General features: G+C 45.0%; 1 protein-coding gene across 1 annotated transcript in view; it reads left to right on the forward strand.

Annotated features, from left to right (window-relative positions):
* The window catches only part of phf21b (PHD finger protein 21B), a 214,022-nt gene that overhangs the window by 148,856 nt on the left and 45,347 nt on the right, over positions 1 to 19,819 (forward strand). Inside the window, exons 6-8 of the mRNA XM_070900554.1 lie at positions 5,395 to 5,739; positions 11,234 to 11,356; positions 15,651 to 15,702. Coding sequence (XP_070756655.1) covers positions 5,395 to 5,739; positions 11,234 to 11,356; positions 15,651 to 15,702 — 520 coding nt within the window. The remainder of the gene's footprint in view (positions 1 to 5,394; positions 5,740 to 11,233; positions 11,357 to 15,650; positions 15,703 to 19,819) is intronic.

Below are 19,819 nucleotides of genomic sequence, written 5' to 3' on the forward strand. Positions count from 1 at the left end.
CACTTACTCCATTCTAAGTTAGTTTGGAGTAAGTTTTCACTGACGAAAGTTTGAAAACAGGCGTAAGTGACCGGACACGCCCCCTTTTGAAAAAAAAATTCTGTTCCAAAGTGAAACTGTTCTAACTGACTAGAACTGGAGGAAACTAAATGCCGAGAATTTGAATTTCTAAGATACTCCGTTCTACACCAGTTGCTCCAAAAAATCAGGAGCAACTGAGGCCGAAAATTGGGCCCACAGAAGGTAGGTACTTCAGGGATTTCAAGGGCCAGAGTGATGATCTGGACTAGTTTCGATGGGTCGGAGAGGAATTTTCCAAATTCCACCCCCCCCCCCCCCCCCCACCCCAATTGGCCTGGGTTTTTAATCTTTTGTTCTCTCTCCCAGGAGATCACATGGTTTCGGGTGGGTGGAGTGTATAAGTTGTGATGCACAAGGTATCGCAATTGTGTGGGACAGGCTTGATGGACCAGATGGTCTTTACCTGTCCATCATTGTTCGTAGTGGCACAACAGGATGAGGTTGAGTGTGGCTTTGCAGTAACATGTCGTGATCTACTGAGATCATTGAAAGGTTTGCGCCACTGCAGTCAGGTTCTCCAGACGACATCCCTGCTTGTGCCCTCCTGTGCAATGTGCAACAATTTAAATATGTAATGTTTTAAAAAAATTTATTTAATGTGTTTGTGTGTTTTGGGGGGATTCGCATTCATACTTCTGGCAGCTCCTAGAAACGTAACTCACAATAAGTATGAATGGGGACCCCCTACTTTCATTCATTGGGCCGGTCCACGTGATCCCAGGGGCGCTTGTGAAGCTCCTGGGATACGTGGGCCTCTAAGCAGGCCTTCATATAGAGGCCCAGGACCGCAAGTCGCCGAACCTCCTGGACCAGCAAGTTTGTAGATTTTTTGCAGGTTAATGGCGTCCGCCCGCGTGAAGCCTCTGACCGCAAAATGTGGGCCTGTGTGTCCAAGTCAGGACGATGTGGAGGGAACATGCGGGTTATGCTATTTGCTGCTTTTGGTAACTCACTACAGGCCTTGCAAACTACAGTTGTCACACATTCTGGCAATGAACTGGAACAATGCTTCTACTGTTCTGCAGCAGAGATCTCAGTTGGGGATTAAATATTGCAACTGAACTAAAACACTCCCATTGATGGAGGCCTATTAAAAGGCAACAGTTGTTAAAACAGGGTCTTCACTGTCCAACGAATACCATGAACATTTACCTCGGGCTGTCCATTATAGTGAGTCTTCTAACACACAGCTGAAAAAGTTTAACTACAGGTATTGTCTTCTACAAAGTTGGTTAATCCTTTCTTATATGATGTCCTTCACATTCTGCAATACCCGTCTAAGGCCCAATTCTATTTGCAATTATATTGTTTATTTCTGCCTTCCATGAAACATTTATACTTGGTTCATTATAAGAGCACCCATTGGTTGTTTTATGCAAGCTATTTCAAAATAGTGCCCGGTTAAGCATTCACTGTTTCCCAAATGTGACCTTAATTTTATTTTTCATAGGCTAATGTTTCCATTATTCAGACCTCTTCTATCATGTGATTTTAAGTTGGCTTAAAGTCATTGGTCTGCGTGTCTCCATTGTAGATCAGCCATATATGATTTTGACAAGGCAGTCTTCAGGATTCTGCAGCAGTTCAACTCAGAATTTGCTTCCCAGTTTTATTTGTCCCATTGTTTTAACTGCCACCAGATTACTACTCACTTCTGATAGAGTCCCAGAACTTGCACTGTTGCACCAATGCTGTTTTTATAACACAGATCCTCAGAGAACCTCAAGTTACAATGGGCCCAAATTTGCCCAGGAGCTGCTCTGCTTTTTTTTTTACAGCAACTTGATTTTTCTGGAGTATCTTAAAAATCCCCATTCTGCACATTTAATTTGCGCTAGTGTAAGTGAGTTAGTTTAGTTTATTTATTTTTCAAAAGGGGGCATTACCAGCCACCTGTGCCTGTTTTGGTCATTTAAGCCAGTTTGGACAGCTAATAGTTGCTCCAAACTAACTTAGGCCAGCGTATGTAGCCACTTGTGGCCACACACGAAAACCCTTGCGGAGAGTTAGGAAATCAGTGCAGGTAGCCAGAGATGAGGGTGGGGGGAAGGGAATCAGAGAGGACCTTGCAAAGCACTAGACACCTTCACAACAACATTCAAGAAGTGTAAAAACCATCAATAATACATTTTTAAAAAATAAAGCTTGTCCTACCTTCTAACTCGGCCCGGGAAGTTAGCGGGCCTGCCGGTGCGAGAGGCCACTCTATTGGGGATAGGTGCAGGTGGGTGGGACGCCCAGGCGGGAGAGAGAGCGCAGGTAACTGGCCACACACAACACACAGCAGGCTGGGCTCGCAGAACACGTAGGCTGCAGGAATCAATTCCGAGGGACTGGTGGACTTATCCTCCGAGGGACTGGTGGGCTTCTCTCTCCGAGGACTGCTGACCCGCTCCCCGATCAAAACACTCTTTTTCTCTCTCTTTCCCCCCCCCTAATCAAAACTCTCCTAACAAAGCACAACCATCAATAAATAAAAAAATAAAACTCAAGTCCTACCTTGGCCTGGGAAGTCAGCGGGCCTGCCGGCTGGTGCGGGAGGCCACTTGGCCGGGGATAGGTGCGGTACACTCTCTATGGTGTGCAGCAGCCCGGCGCGCATCGTGATGCTACTCGGCCTGGGATAGGGGTGGGGCATCGGGTCCCACGCTGCAGAGGAGCTACTGCGCATGCGCGAAACCTCCAGTGCGCATGCGTTGAGCTGCCGGCACTTTTTTGAGCGCAAGGCCTTGGCTCCGCCCCCAATGAATTTGCCACGCCGCGCCAAGCACAAGGACTGTTGACAGCGGGGAGAATACGGGGATATCTTTTCAGTGCCGTTTTGAACGTAGGAAGTTGGCGCATCTCACGTGGGTGCGCCAAAAAAAACGGAGGGCCAAATTTGGGCCCAATGTTTCTTATGCATAACAATTGCTGAAATCAGTTATTTATTTCCTGTGGTACAAAGAATCAAGGAAAACTGGTAACCAAGCAGTCAACATAAGTGGTTGGTTGAGTTCATTCTGTACTGTAATGATATATGGAAGAATATGAGAGCGTAAGCTGAAAGCTATGATTGAGTGACCCCAGGAAGCTGTCATTGAGCTGTCATACAGGGTAATCTTTACATGTTCATTAAACACTACTGCCTCGATTTGACTGCTGCATGTGATGATTTCTTATAATTGATTCTTAGGTTGGATTATGGCTCCACTGTGAGTATCCACCGCTTAATCAATTATACTACAGGTGCAGCGTTGAGAATCCGGAACCCTTGGGACCAAGGCCATTCCAGATTCCGGGCTTTTCCGGACTTTCGATTGTCTTTCTGACGACACCCGAGCCCAGGTTCGGATATTTCCGGATTTCAGAACATCAGAAAGGGTGGGGTGGGGGCGGGTCCCAGCCGAGGAGCTGTTGGAGCTGCTGGCCCCGTCGATGAGGTCGTCGGGCGGGGCCCCGCCGCGGAGGTGTTCGGGCAGGGCTCCGCCGCGGAGGAGGTATTCGGGCGGGGCCCCGCCGCGGAGGAGGTGTTCGGGTGGGGCCTTGCCGCGGAGGAGGTGTTCGGGTGGACCACGGTGGAGCTGTTCGTGCGGGCCACGGTGGAACTGTTTGGACGGGCCCCGCCGCGGAGGAAGTGTTCGGACGAGGAGGCCCCGAGGTAAGGGCGGGCGAGGCCTGAGGTTGGGCAGTGGCGGGACCCCGAGGTTGACAGGGTCACTGGGTCCAGAACCTAGAACATCTTACGGATTCCAGACGACCGTGCCACCGATTGGTCCGGATTCCAGAACTCCAGATTTTTGATGCTGCACCTGTATTTTGGTATCTTTCTACGATGCATGAATGAAGAAATTGTAGAATGGTTTTCATTCTTAGATTGGTATGCATGTTTCACATATTACAATACTAGCAAATTATTTCCTAAGGTCGTGCATTGGCATAGTTTTTTTTGGGTTACAGATATTGATAGTTTGATATTTGCTATTTATATTTAGGTCAAAATGAATTGGTGCAATTGCGCAAGGACCCTGCAAGGTAGCTAATCTATCTTTAAACTGGTGCAGTCATAAGGAAGCCATTTCTATGGAATACTTTTAATGCAGTTGGATTTGGGTATGCTTAGTTCCAAGTGGGTGTAATCCCAGACACACAACGGCTCATAATTTGGCATAAATTGTCGCTAAATTGGCAATTTCTTTCAATAAGGACAGCTACTATAGAAACTGGAAAAATTCATATTTGTGTCGTGGAGACCTATTTTAGAATAAGTAGTTTTACTTACCATGATACTATGTATCGAAAAAGTGACATTTTTTGCATCTCCCTTACCCTGATGGGCAATAAAATAAACCAGAAGTGGCCCCTTTGATTACTCATTAGGCATATGAACCACTAGCATAGAAAATGTCCACTTTTTTTATTCATAATGACATTCTAAACATGTGTACAAAGAACACATTTAGAATGTGACTCTAGATAATGAACAGCAGGAAGCTTTCCTTCCTCAACACCCTACCCCCATACCTGGTGCTTTATTGAGCCATACAGACCAAGAGGGTTCTAGATTTGATGTTCTGTCTGTGTGAAATTAGTTGATCTTAGTCAGGTAGCAATGGGGACATTACAGATGAAATTTTAAAAAAGACTTTTGACTAGGGACAGGTAAAATAATCCAGGGTTCCCACTTCTAATTGTTATTTAGTAACCCTTTGTCTGCCCCACCTGTGACAGACTGTAATTCCCGTCTTGGACTGCTCAGTCACCTGAGAACTCACTTTTGAAGTGGAAGCAAGTCTTCCTCGATTTCGAGGGACTGCCTATGATGATGAGTAACTTTTTGCTGGAAAGTGAGTATGTGTGGCTATCGGAAGAAGACAGAATTATATTTGACCATGATGACCCCTGCAGTAAAATTGCCTGCTGGCATTCTTCGTGAAAACTCATTCACATGCCACTCGGATAAAGCACTAGGAAGCTATCAATGCGTACGTAACCAATACTTACATATGTCACACTTGGGAAGAAAGTATAAATCATTCTTTTAAACTATGGCTTTTGGTACATGCAAAAGGAGGGCTCTGCACTTGTTCTTTAGCACTTCACTGCACAATATTTAGCTTTTGTGAGTTCAATAACTGCAGATTCTGTTTCGTGAAGCATGTACCTTGTTTAGAGTTGTTCCTGGCTGCCAGATATCCAAAAGGCTGTTCATGCTGTTATGCTATGCTTGAATAGACGATGCTTGAGTAAAGCACAGTGAAATGTTTAATCATCTCTAAGGAAATAATTTTTATAAATCTGTTTTAAGGTTTTATGATTTATTTGTTTCTGCAGGTTAGGCCAAAGACCCTGATTCCAGACAGCCTCTCAGTCACTCTGTGCCGTGACCAGACTTCCAGTCAGCCTCAGTCTCTTCAGAAGACTACTATAGTCAGCATCAAGAACCCAAGTCCAGCTCTTCCAACTGCCAACAACACTGTCAACCATGTGCAGACATCAACAGGCCAAACACAAAGTTTTACAGAGTCACCTTTGGTCTCCACACCAATCAGCAGTGCTGGCGTGGCTTTTGCAATCATCTCTGCCTCTCCCAACAATGGCAGTTCTATGAGCAGCAGTACAGTCTCCCTGACCAGTGACACTATCAGTGTCCAACCTCTTCTACTCAGCACAGACAAGGTAAGGATCAACTTTGAAGAAAAAGTTTGACAAGGAAAATAAACAAAGCTGGTATGGTTGGACCAAACTATAATATATTTATACGTAATCCAGAGATAGATGAATTTTCTGTTGTTATGATTCATTTCATTCCCCTTTCTGCATCCCCAGTCAGTGGCATTGTTTCCCAAGTGGCTATGAACATAAGAACATAAGAAATAGGAGCAGGAGTAGGCCATACGGCCCCTCGAGCCTGCTCCGCCATTTAATACGATCATGGCTGCTCCGATCATGGACTCGGGTCCACTTCCCTGCCCGCTCTCCATAACCCCTTATTCCCTTATCATTTAAGAAACTGTCCATTTCTGTCTTAAATTTATTCAATGTCCCAGCTTCCACAGCTCTCTGAGGCAGTGAATTCCACAGATCCATAACCCTCTGAGAGATGAAATTTCTCCTCAACTCAGTTTTAAATGGGCGGCCCCTTATTCTAAGATTATGCCCTCTAGTTCTAGTCTCCCCTATCAGTGGAAACATCTTCTCTGCATCCACCCTGACAAGCCCCCTCATAATCTTATATGTTTCGATAAGATCACCTCTCATATTCTTCTGAATTCCAATGAGTAGAGGCCCAACCTACTTAACCTTTCCTCATAAGTCAACCCCCTCATCTCCGGAATCAACATGGTGAACCTTCTCTGAACTGCCTCCAAAGCAAGTATATCCTTTCGTAAATATGTAAACCCAAACTGCACGCAGTATTCCAGGTATGGCCTCACCAATACCCTGTACAGCTGTAGCAAGACTTCCCTGCTCTTATACTCCATCCCCTTTGTAATAACGGCCAAGATTCCATTGGCCTTCCTGATCACTTGCTGTACCTGCATACTAACCTTTTGTGTTTCATGCACAAGTAACCCCAGATCCCGCTGTACTGCAGCACTTGGCAATCTTTCTCCATTTAAATAATAACTTGCTCTTTGATTTTTTTCTGCCAAAGTGCATGACCTCACACTTTCCAACATTATACTCCATCTGTCAAATTTTTGCCCACTCACTTAGCCTGTTTATGTCCTTTTGCAGATGTTTTGTGTCCTCCTCACACATTGCTTTTCCTTCCATCTTTGTATCATCAACAAACTTGGCTACATTACACTCGGCCCCTTCCTCCAAGTCGTTAATATAGATTGTAAATAGTTGGGGTCCCAGCGGCACCCCACTGGTTACTAATTGCCTACCCAAGAATGAACCATTTATCCCTACTCTGTTTTCTGTTCGTTACCCAATCCTCTATCCATGCTAAGATATTAGCCCCAACCCCGTGAACTTTTATCTTGTGCAGTAACCTTTTATGTCGCACCTTGTCAAATGCCTTCTGGAAGTCCAAATACAACACATCCACTGGTTCCCCTTTATCCACCCTGATCATTACATCCTCAAAGAATTCTAGCAAATTTGTCAAACATGAGGCCAACTTTAAATCATGAAACACTCCCGAATGCATGGTACTCATCAGTGATATCACTGGAGTAACTGATATCACTGGAGTAACCTAACAGTAATAAAACAGTAATGAGTGCAATAAAATTGACGTTTCTTTTAAAATAATAGTGTGTATTTTTCATTCTGGAATAAGGGAATATTTTGAAAAAAGTACTCCTTCCTGTTTAACTACATGGCCAATTTGCATAACGATTGTCTTTGCAGCATGTAACGTCTTGGTCTCGATAATGTGACCACTACAGTTCTTAACACAGCATCTTGTCTCACCACAGAATGGACAGTAGCACATTAGTACACTCTTCCAATCTAATATTCCCTCCCATGGTTTCTGATGGTGGTAATGTCAAAAAGTGAAACTTATAGGGACAGTTACGGCTTACCATTGCTAGGAATGGGCTGGCAGCCTTGTGATGGCACTCCTATAATTAAGTTGGGAAGGAGAGGGTGGAATTGAAGTAAAATAAAATGTAAACTTTTTGATCAATGTATAAATAGCATTGTTTTAGCAGTGCGGAATTCACAACAACAGTGTCATTTAAGGAACTCAGTGATCAACAACTTTCATTTATATAGCACGTTTAATGTAGTAAATCATCCCAAGGCACCTCACAGGAACATGATCAAATGAAATTTGACAACGAGCCCTATGAGATACTTAGACAGGTGATCAAAAGTTGTTCAAAGAGGTAGGTTTTAAAGAGCGTCTTAAAGGAGGCGAGCGTGGTAGTGAGTCGGAGAGGTTTAGGGAGGGAATTCCAGAACGTGAGGCCCAGGCAGCTGAGGCACGGCTGCCAATGGTGGAGTGATGAAACTTGGCAAAGCGTAAGAGAGCAGAGTTGGAGGAGCATAGAGATCTGAGGGTTGTAGGGCTGGAGGAGGTTACAGAGATGGGAAGGGATGAGGCCATGGAGGGATTTGAAAATCAGGATGAGAATTTAAAATTGAGATGTTGCCGGATCGTGTACTAATGTTTGTCAGAGAGTGACGAATGAATGAGACTTGGTGCAAGTTAGAATGTAGGCATCAAAGTTTTGGATGACCTCAAGTTTACAGAGGGTGCAAGGTGGATCAGGAGCGCATTGGAATAGTCAAGTCTAGATGGAAGGCTTTGAGATTTAACGTTCGTGGGGTGGTCGTACTTTGGGTTTCAGTAAAAATGGGGTGGTGGTGCTTGGTTTGGTAGAATGGGAGATGGTGCTGAGTTTGATTTGGTCAAGTCGGAGGATACTCTGTTTTATAACAGTGGGGATCTTGTCTCAGACAACGGACAATGTATTTTCAGATCCATTGATTTATGATAGCAAACTATGTTGGGGGTGGTGAAAGGAGCAAAAAGAGTGCAGGAAGGCACTGAAGATGTGGAAAATGGAATGAGTGAATGAATGGTAAGTGGTGGGAAAGCATGGACGTAGAGGGAGTAGGAAAAGGTGTTAAGAGAGTGTGAGAATGGAAAAGGTATGGCATTTGGAATGCAATGTTGTTGGAGGGGGTTACAAGTGGTGGAAGGGTATAGGCATTCAGCATCTCCTCAATCGAGACTCTGCCTTTGACTCGAGTGTTCTCGACTCCATCCCGCAGCATGCTACCCGCCACCACCTCAGTAAAACCCCAACACTGCACGAGGTAGAAAAAGCCATAAGACAGCTTAAGAACAACAAGGCTACGGGAGCGGATAGAATCCCTGCTGAGGCACTAAAGTATGACGGAGAGGCACTGTTGGTGCGAATACATGACCTCATCTCTCTCATCTGGAGGGAGGAGAATATGCCGGGAGATCTCAGAGCTGCAGTGATTGTGACCATCTTTAAAAAGGGGACAGGTCCGACTGCGGCAACTACAGAGGAATCTCCCTGCTATCAACCACTGGGAAAGTTGTCGCTTGAGTCCTCCTCAACCATCTTCTCCTTGTGGCTGAGGAACTCCTCCTGGAGTTACAGTGTGGATTTCGTCCCCTACGGGGCACAACGGGCATGATTTTTGCAGCGTGACAGTTGCAGGAAAAATGCAGGGAACAGCGGCAGCCCTTATACATGGCCTTCGACCTTACAAAGGCTTTTGACACTGTCAACTGCGAGGGTCTATAGAGCAGCTTTGTCCATTTTAGATGCCCCCAAAAGTTCGCCAGCATTCTTCGCCTACTCCACGACGACATGCAGGCCCATGATCCTTACCAACGGATCCATTACAGACCCAATCCACGTCCGGACCAGGGTCAAACAGGGCTGCGTCATCGCCCCAACCCTCTTCTCAATTTTCCTCGCTGCCATGCTCCACCTCGCAGTCAACAAGCTCCCCGCTGGAGTGGTACTAAACTATAGAACCAGTGGGAACCTGTTCAACCTTCGCCATCTCCCAGCCAGGTCCAAGACCATTCCAACGTCTGTCGTTGAGCGACAGTACGCAGACGACACCTGCGTCTGCGCACATACAGAGGCTGAACTCCAGGACATAGTTGACGTATTTACTGAGTCATACGAAAGCATGGGCTTACGCTATTCATCCGTAAGACAAAGATCCTCCACCAACCTGTCCTCGCCGCACAGCACTGCCCTCCAGCCATCAAGATCCACCGCGCAGCCCTGGACAACGTGAACAATTCCCCATACCTCTGGAGCCTCTTATCAACAAGAGCAGACATTGATGACGAGATTCAACACTGCCTCCAGTGCGCCAGTGCAGCCTTCGGCCTCCTGAGGAAAAGAGTGTTCGAAGACCAGGCCCTCAAATCTGCCATCAAGCTCATGGTCTACAGGGCTGTAGTAATACCCGTCCTCCTGTCTGGCTCAGAGACATGGACCATGTACAGTAGACACCTCAAGTCGCTGGAGAAATACCACCAACGATGTCTCCGCAAAATCCTAAAAATCCCCTGGGAGTACAGGTGCACCAATACTAGCGTCCTCGACCAGGCCAACATCCCCAGCATTGAAGCACTGACCACACTTGATCAGCTCCGCTGGGCAGGCCACGTTGTCCACATGCCAGACATGAGACTCCCAAAGCAAGCGCTCTACTCTGAGCTCCTTCACGGCAAACGAGCCAAAGGTGGGCAGAGGAAACATTACAAGGACACCCTCAAAGCCTCCCTGATAAAGTGCAACATCCCCATCGACACCTGGGAGTCCCTGGCCAAAGACCGCTGTAAGTGGAGGAAGTGCATCCAGGAGGGCGCTGAGCACCTCGAGTCTCATTGCCGAGAGCATGCAGAAATCAAGCGCAGGCAGCGGAACGAGCATGCGGCAAATCTGTGCCACCCTCCCTTACCCTCAATGACTAACAGTCCCACCTGTGACAGGGACTGTGGCTCTCGTATTGGACTGTTCAGCCATCTAAGGACTCATTTTAAGACTGGAAGCAAGTCTTCCTCGATTCTGAGGGACTGCTTATGATGATGAATAAAAGGTGGTAGCAAAAATTAGTGCAAGAGAACAAGAAGGCATGAGTGCTCGAGGGTGAATAATGGTAGGTGGGAATGTTTGAGCTATGGGAGAGTAGTCCAAGTGTTTGTGAGCACTGGGAAGATGGCTCCAGGATCTCGTGGGACGGGGATGTGGGTATCGGAAAGACGGAGAGTAGTGAGATGATTGGCGAAGGGTTTGGGAGCATTGGGGAGGGTGATGCCGGTTGCTGCTAAGAAAAACATGGTGAGCGTTATTGGGGGTACGTTGACAGTGGCATATTTGGGGAAAGGCATGGGTGCTTGGCTTGGGTCGGTGGTGAAAGGTGGGCAGCAGGGGGTAGCAAGTGGCAATGCTAGTTGGAACCCCCCCCCCCCCCCCTCAGTTATTATTGGATTAAGAGTCAGGTCAAGATTAATCCTGCCCTAAATAGTAAATGAACATTTATGTACTTCATGAGCTTGTCCTGAAGATGTTTTTGTAAGTTAATGTTTCACATTTTTTTTCATCATCTGAATGCAGCGTTCAAGATTATACTTGAGTGTATAGTCTTATGTAAGTTAAAAATGGAATCTTGTGACTGTATGGTCACTCACTTTTTGTCATTTTTGTAGGTATTAATCATTCAGCCGCAAACTCAGACCCAAACAGAACACCTGACAGAAAAAAGGAAAACTTCAGGAGAACAACCTCAGGGCCATCTTTCTGTAAAATCGAAGAGAGAAGAAAATCCTGAGGTAAACCTGCTCAACGTGAAGAAGGAGGGAGCGGTTACATCTCCTTACTTTAAATTTGCACTTCAACACAACATTTAAATAAATTGTTTAAGAGTCGGGGATGTGATAGCAAAGGACAAAAGGAAATTGTGAGTGGTGGAATCAGGCTTATTGTCAGGATTCATCTAAGCTAATCTATATATTAAAAATTTTGCATGGGGCTTACATTTCTTCTCTACAAATCTTTCTTGCTGTTGTCATGAATTTTTGGTAACTTGTTTGTCAATATTTTAATATAGCATGCAGAGATTTATAATGGCAATTGCTTATGTCCACAGTTGCTTGTCATGGTGTGATGACATAGACTTCTGCCACTAGGCTGCTGTTGTGTGTTCCTCCTCTGCTATTTCACGACACCCCCCCACTGTTTCCTTTCAGTTAAGTTGGTCCTGGAAGTCAGTTAACTTTTAATTGAGTAATTTATTTCCACTTCATCCAGTGGAACAGGCTCATCCCAGCTCCCTATCCTGACGCACCAAGAAGCCCTATCTAGCTTCTGTGATATATTCACAGAGCACAAGCACATACAGCTTCCTAACATGACAGGCAGCTCTCTCAGAAGTCTCCGGAAATCTGCCGGTTCTGTTTATTATTAACCCTGCACTTGCAGTACACAATACGTCCACATCCACAGTGTGGAGCTACAAACATTACAAGCTTACAGACATTACACTTCTCCCTCCTTAATGAAGAGGCCCTCATAACAAACATCATACATAACCTTCATGTTTATACATAACACAGGATATAAACTTTTTTTTTGCATATTTACAAATTTAACTTTACCACTTGTTTTCTGTTTCGAAGAGGATACCTTTGCTCTCGAACAGAACCTTCCAAACATGGTGTTGAATCTAAACTCATTCGAGGCTCATCCTGAAGAATTCCCTTGATTTTCATTTGAACTCATTCTAACTTCAGGCTCTTTGTTTTCCTGACTCGGACTCAGACTTTCATTCTGATTCTCTCCTGGATTTGTTTCCAGTACATTGGATTTAGGATTAGCTACTGGTGTATCAAAACTATCTAATGAGTCAGAAATAATTGAATCATTCCCACCTTAACTCTTTCCATGTCTATAGGTAAAATATGATCAATATGAACAAACCTAACCTGTCCATTATCAAACATCTTTACCAAATATGTGCGAGGACCACATATCTTCACCACTCTTCCTGGTAACCACTTTAACCATTTATGGTGATGGTTCTTCACTCTCACCTTCTGGTTTAATTTCACACTTCTCTCTTTTACTCTACCTTTATCATGATTCTCTTTCTGTCTTGATTGTGTCTCTTCTATGGACTGTGCCAAATTTGGCTTTAACAATGAGAATCTGGTTCGTGGCTGTCGTTTGAGAAACAACTCTGCTGGTGTTCTACCAGTAGTTGTAGGACGAGTATTTCGATATGTAATCAAAAAATTAGCCATTTTGTGATCCAATGACAACTGTCGTTTCCTTGGATTTGGATCTAACATTTGTTTTATGAGGTCACGTTTTACAATTTGTACAGAGCGCTCTGCTGCACCATTTGAAGCAGGATGGTATGGTGGAACTCCATACGGAGAGGCACCGCATGATAGCTTAATCTCCTTAGATATGTCATAGTGAACTAACATGGTGCTCTCTACCAATTTGCTTTTACACTCCTTGAATGCTGTATCGCAATCTTTTGACCACTTCCAATGGTCCTGTTTTTTCAAAAGTTCATTCAGTGGATGTAATACTGTAGCCAAATTTGGTAGCAACTTCCCATAATCGTTCATTCTTGGGTCTTTTGAACTAAGTTCAGTGACATTCCTGGGAGTGGTGCATTTCTAATTGCATCCAATGTTTCCATGGTTGGATGTAAACCATCTTTGTCTACTCTGTACCCTAAGTACTCCACTGAATTTTTAAATAACTCACACTTGCGAGTAGACACTCGTACTCTGTGCTTCTCTAGCCGTTTGAGGACTTCATTCAATATGTTATTATGAATTTGCCTATTTGGTGCTGAAATTAGTATGTCATCCAAATAACATACTACCCCTTCAATACCTTGCAAAATCTGGTTCATCACCCCTTGGAATATGGCAGGGGCGGAAGACACTCCAAACGGTAGCCTATTAAATTGATATAGGCATAAATGAGTATTTATAGTCAAACATGACTTGGACTCCGCATCTAGTTCAAGCTGTAAGTAGGCATTCGTAAGATCCAGTTTTGAAAAGATCTGACCACCTGTCAGTGTTGTGAACAAATCTTCTATATTCAGCAATGTATTGGGGACATTATCCTCTAGAACCTGGTTTACGGTTACTTTATAATCACCACACAATCTTACCTTGCCATCGGACTTAGGTACAACAACAATGGGTGGAGCCCAATTACATTGATCTATCTTACAAATAATGTTCTCAGTCTCTCGTCTTTTGAGTTCTTGCTCAACTTTCTCCTTGACTGCATATGGGACGGAACGTGGCTTGTAGTAAACCGATTTAGCATCCTTTTGTACCCTGATACTCGCCTTGAAGCCTTGGATCGAACTGCCCGTTTCGCAGAACACCTTCGGATACTGCTTGATAACCTCATCCGTTGATGAAAATCTCGCTTCCACACAGAAAATCTTACTCCAATCCAGCTTCAGTGAGCTCAACCAATTTCTTCCTAGTAAGGCAGACTTGTCTCCTTTCACTACTATTAGAGGCAAGTTCTGAAATTGATCTTTATATTTCACCAGTACGGTGATGCAACCTACCACAGGAATTTTCTCCCCCGAGTAGCCTCGCAGCTCTATCTTGGATTTCTCCAGTTGAAAATCACGCAATTTGTCGAGATACAGTGACTCCGGTACTACACTCACGGATGCACCCGTGTCAATTTCCATTGGTACCTTGAATCCAACAACATCTATGTGGATTTTGATGCTTTCTGAATCACTGTCCGTTAACCTCGTGCTCCTGATGACGTGTAACTCTTAACATCTCCTCGTTCTGTTGTTGTTCTTCCATGCTCTGTAGTCTCTTGGGATTTCTACTCATAGCTTTGAACGCTGGATTCATAGCTTTGAAAACTGGTTTACCCTTCAGTCGGCATACCTTGGCAAGATGCCCAGTCTTCCTGCAGAAGAAACACTCTGCCTTCACGTATGGACAACTTTGAGCAATGTGTTGTCCCAGGTACCTATAGCACGACTTCGACACTCTATTAGAATTTCCAGTTTCTGAGACTTTCGGCTAAGCCCTTCTTTTACTTTGAACCTGCAGGTGATTTACCTCGGTTGACTGACGACCGTAATCATTATTTAATTCTCGGGAATATTGTTCGGCCATGCTCATTGACCTCGCTGTCTGACAAGCAATCTCAAAAGTCAAGTCATCCGTCGTCAATAACTTCCTTCTGATCGCATCATTTTTCACCTCTCAAACAAAACGATCCCGTAATGCTCGGTTTTGAAAGTTTCCAAAATTACAGTGCATCGATAGCTTTTTTAATGCTACGATGTCGTCACTGATACTTTCATCAACCTTTTGATTCTGAATCCCAAAACGATAGCTTTCAGCAATTTCTAATGGTTTGGGGTTATAGTGCTGCTCCAGCTTCGTTAAAATCTCTTTAAGCGTTGTGTTCTTTGGCTCATCAGGCACAAGCAGATTTACAAGGGTTTCATATAATGTCGGACCCGCCTCCGATAAGAAGTTCGCTTTCTTACGTCCCAACACAGCTTGAACTCACCCAATACTCTGCTACCCGTATCCTAACTCGCACCAAGGCCCATTCACCTATCACCCACCCTGCTCGCTGACCTACAATACCTTGATTTTAAAATTCTCATTCTGGTTTTCAAATTCATCCATGGCCTTGCCCCTCCCATTCTCTGTAACCTCTTACAGCCCTGAAAAATCTCTGCGCTCCTCCAATTCTGGCCTCTTGTGCATTTCCGATTTTAATCGTTCCACCATTGTCAGCTGTACCTTCAGCTGCCTGGACCCTAAGCTCTGGAATTCACTCCCTAAGCCTTCATTTCTCTACCTCTCTCTCCTCCTTTAAAACACTCCTTAAAACCTACCTCTTTGACCAAGGGTTTGTCCTAGTATTTCCTTATATGGCTCGGTGTCAAATTTTGTTTGATGACGCTCCTGTGAAAGTGCTTTAGGACATTTTACTACGTTAAAGGAGCTGTATAAATCAAAGTTGTTGTTAAGAATCATTGACCCTTAATGGGACTGGCTTTATAAGAGACTGCAATAATATATGTTTTTACATTTGCAGAAACTTGCCTTTATGGTGTCCCTAGGCCTGGTTACTACAGAGCACTTGGAAGGTAAGTCAAATTGCGCATCATGAAAGAGTGCTAATTTTTTTTTTATTTAAAAAAAAAAAGCAAATTCTTTGTCTTGGGATTCTCCTCTGTGGCAGTCGCCATCTTTGATAACAAAGATTTTAGCTGGCCTGTTTCCATAAGTCTGTTTACTGTGAATCCTGAGGCAGCTGGCTGAAGATCTGCAAGAGTAGTGTAGGTTGACTGTTTCCAATCTTCCTGCCTTGACTCCGCTTCGTATTTATCTCAGATGGTTTCGTATCTTTCAGGAAAATAAATGGAGTTTTGTATGTATAATTGTTTTGACACTTGTTTTCAAGTCTGCATGATCCCATTCAAAATAAAAGGAAATTTATTATCATCTATAAAGAAAAAAAGATGTTCTGATCTTTAATCAGAACTCCATGTTAACTTTTGGAAAGGGAGCGGGCGACCATCAGACAGACTAGGAAGAACATAACCCATTTAATACGATCATGGCTGATCCGATCATGGACTCAGGTCCACTTCCCTGCCCTTATCGATTAAGAAACTGTCTATCTCTGTCTTAAATTTATTCAATGTCCCAGCTTCCACAGCTCTCTGAGGCAGCGAATTCCACAGATTTACAACCCTCAGAGAAGAACTTCCTCCTCATCTCAGTTTTAAATGGGCGGCCCCTTATTCTAAGATTATTCCCCCTAGTTCTAGTCTCCCCTATCTGTGGAAACATCCTCTCTGCATCCACCTTTTCAAGCCCCCTCATAATCTTATTTGTTTCAATAAGGTCACCTCTCATTCTTCTGAATTGCAATGAGTAGAGGCCCAACCTACTCAACCTTTCCTCATAAGTCAACCCCCTCATCCCCAGAATCAACATAGTGAACCTTCTCTGAACTGCCTCCAAAGCAAGTATATCCTTTCTTAAATATGGAAACCAAAACTGTACGCAGTATTCTAGGTGTGGCCTCACCAATACCCTGTATGACTGTAGCAAGACTTCCCTGCTTTTATACTCCATCCCCTTTGCATAAAGTCCAAGATTCCATTGGCCTTCCTAATCACCTGCTATATCTGCATATTAACCTTTTGTGTTTCGTGCACCAGGATCCCTAGGTCCCACTGTATTGCAGCACTTTGCAATTTTTCACCATTTAAATAATAACTTGCTCTTCGATTTTTCTGCCAAAGTGCATAACCTCACACTTCCCAACATTATACACCTGCCAAATCTTTGCCCACTCATGTAGTGCAGGAATCCCCTAGAAGTGTGGCACTCACAAACTGATATTCAGTGTTGACACCTTGGGGGAGTACAGTCAGAAGCAATTCCACAGCAGGGTGCACAGAGAGGCACGAGAAAGTGTAAAAATGCAGTTGTTATAGGAGGGACAGATGGCGTTTCTGCAATCGCAGACGTGAGTGCCGAATGGTCGTGTTGCCTCTTTGGTGCCAAGGTAAAGGATATCACTGAACAGGTGCAGAACATTCTGAGAGATTGAAACATAGGGCCCAAGTTTCCACATGATTTGTGCCTGATTTTTAGGAGCAACTGGTGGAGAACGGACTATCTTAGAATTTGCAATTCTCCACATTTTTTTTTCTGCAGTTCTAGTCAGGTAGAACAGTTCTACTTTGGAACAGAATTTTTTCTTCAAAAGGGGACGTGTCCGGCCACTGACGCCTGATTTGAAAGTTTCCACAGTGAAAATGTACTCCAAACTAAAGTAGAATGGAGCAAGTGAAGATTTTTGTAGAACTGAAAAAACCTGTTCTACACATTAAAAAATCAGGCGCAGGTTACAAATCAGGTGTCCAGAACGAGGAGGGGGGGGAAGGGAACTCATTAAATTCTACAATCAATCCTTATTTATACTTATACAAATATTATACAAATAAATCCAACCTGAATAAACATTTATAAACAAGGAAAAGATTAAATAAACCATCTTCCTACCTGTGTGAAAGTGCTTCAGCCAGGAAGAATGGTGCAGCAAGCCTCACAAAACGAGGGAGCCGACCGAACGCGGGCGGGGGGGGGAGGGGGGAGCCGACCGAACGCGGGCGAGGGGGGGAGGAGGGAGGATGGAGCCGACCGAACGCGGGCCGGGGGGGCGGGCGGGAGGAGGGAGGGAAGGGAGCCGACGAACGCGGGGGGGGGGGGGGAAGGGAGCCGACGAACGCGGGGGGGTGGGGGGAGAGGAGGAGGGAAGGGAGCCGACGAACGCGGGCGGGCAGGAGCCGACCGAACGCCGGGGGGGCGGGGGGGAGGGAAGGGAGCCGACGAACGCGGGGGCGGGGGGGGGCAGGGAGCCGATGAACGCGGGCAGGCGGGAGCCGACCGAACGCGGGGGGGAGGGAAGGGAGCCGACGAACGCGCGGGGGGGGGGGGGGGGAAATGGAGCCGTTCCAGACGGCTGGCGGGAAAGAGAGAAGGCTGCAGGAAGCCTCAGAAATTGAGGAGCCATTTCCCGACGGCAAAAGGCGGAGGTCGTCGGGAAACGGCTGCCTCAACTTTCTGAGGCTTCCTGCACCCTTCTCACTGCTGCAAGAAGCCTCTGTGCTGATGGCAATGTACTTTTATTAAAAAATTTTTAAAAACTAAACAGCTACAAAGAGCTACAAAGAACTATAAAGAACTACAAAAATGGCCGAGTGCCAATGTTTTTTTCACACTGAGCATGCGCGAACGCTCCAACGCGCACGTGCAGCGTTGCCGGCAGGAAAAAAACTAATTTAAATAGTACCCGCCCCCTCCCACTTACAAAATCAGCGCGAGTGTAGGCTCCGCCCTCCTGCACGCCGCGCCAGGCAGACAAGGAGCTGCAGAACGCTCCAGAATCGCGATTATTTTTTAGGCGCCGTTTTAGGCGCGAAAAACGGGCGCCCAGCTCGGAGGGGCGCCCGTTTTTTTTCTTGTGGAAACTTGGGCCCATAGAAACATAGAAAATAGGTGCAGGAGTAGGCCATTCGGCCCTTCGAGCCTGCACTGCCATTCAATGAGTTCATGGCTGAACATGCAACCTCAGTACCCCATTCCTGCTTCAAGCATTTTCCCCACTACAGATGTTAAACTAACCGGCCTTTAGTTACCTGCCTTTTGTCTGCTCTTTTTTAAACAGAGGCGTTACATAAGCTGCTTTTCAATCCGATGGCACCTCCCCAGAGTCCAGAGAATTTTGGTAGATTATAACGAATGCATCTGCAATAACTTCCGCCATCTCTTTTAATACCCTGGGATGCATTTCTTCAGGACCAGGGGACTTGTCTACCTTGAGTCCCATTAGCCTGTCCAGCACTACCCCCCCTAGTGATAGTGATTGTCTCAAGGTCCTCCCTTCCCACATTCCCGTGACCAGCAATTTTTGGCATGGTTTTTGTGTCTTCCACTGTGAAGACCGAAGCAAAATAATTGTTTAAGGTCTCAGCCATTTCCACATTTCCCATTATTAAATCCCCTTTCTCATCTTCTAAGGGACCAACATTTACTTTAGTCACTCTTTTTATGTTTTATATATTGGTAAAAGCTTTTACTATCTGTTTTTATGTTTTGCACAAGTTTACATTCGTAATCTATCTTCCCCTTCTTTATTGCTTTCTTAGTCATTCTTTGCTGTCGTTTAAAATTTTCCCAATCTTCTAGTTTCCCACTAACCTTGGCCACCTTATACGCATTGGTTTTTAATTTGATACTCTCCTTTATTTCCTTGGTTATCCACTGCTGGTTATCCCTTCTCTTACCGCCCTCTTTTTCACTGGAATATATTTTTGTTGAACACTATGAAAGAGCTCCTTAAAAGTCCTCCACTGTTCCTCAATTGTGCCACCGTTTAGTCTGTGTTCCCAGTCTACTTTAGCCAACTCTGCCCTCATCCCACTGTAGTCCCCTTTGTTTAAACATAGTACGCTCATTTGAGACACTACTTCCTCACCCTCAATCTGTATTACAAGCCGGACGGGTTGCACTTTAATGGTGCCGGGACCAATATCCTCGAGCAGGAATTAAATGGAGGGAAAAAGCAAAGCTGACTAGCATGGTGTTGAAATGGATATGTGTTAATGCAAGGAGTGTTACAAAGAAGGATGTTGAGCTACAGATGCAAGTTGGCACACGGAGTTCTGATATGGGGGTACGATAGCA

This window comes from Pristiophorus japonicus, chromosome 15, assembly GCF_044704955.1.
Source record: "Pristiophorus japonicus isolate sPriJap1 chromosome 15, sPriJap1.hap1, whole genome shotgun sequence".
Classification (NCBI taxonomy): Eukaryota; Metazoa; Chordata; class Chondrichthyes; family Pristiophoridae; genus Pristiophorus; species Pristiophorus japonicus.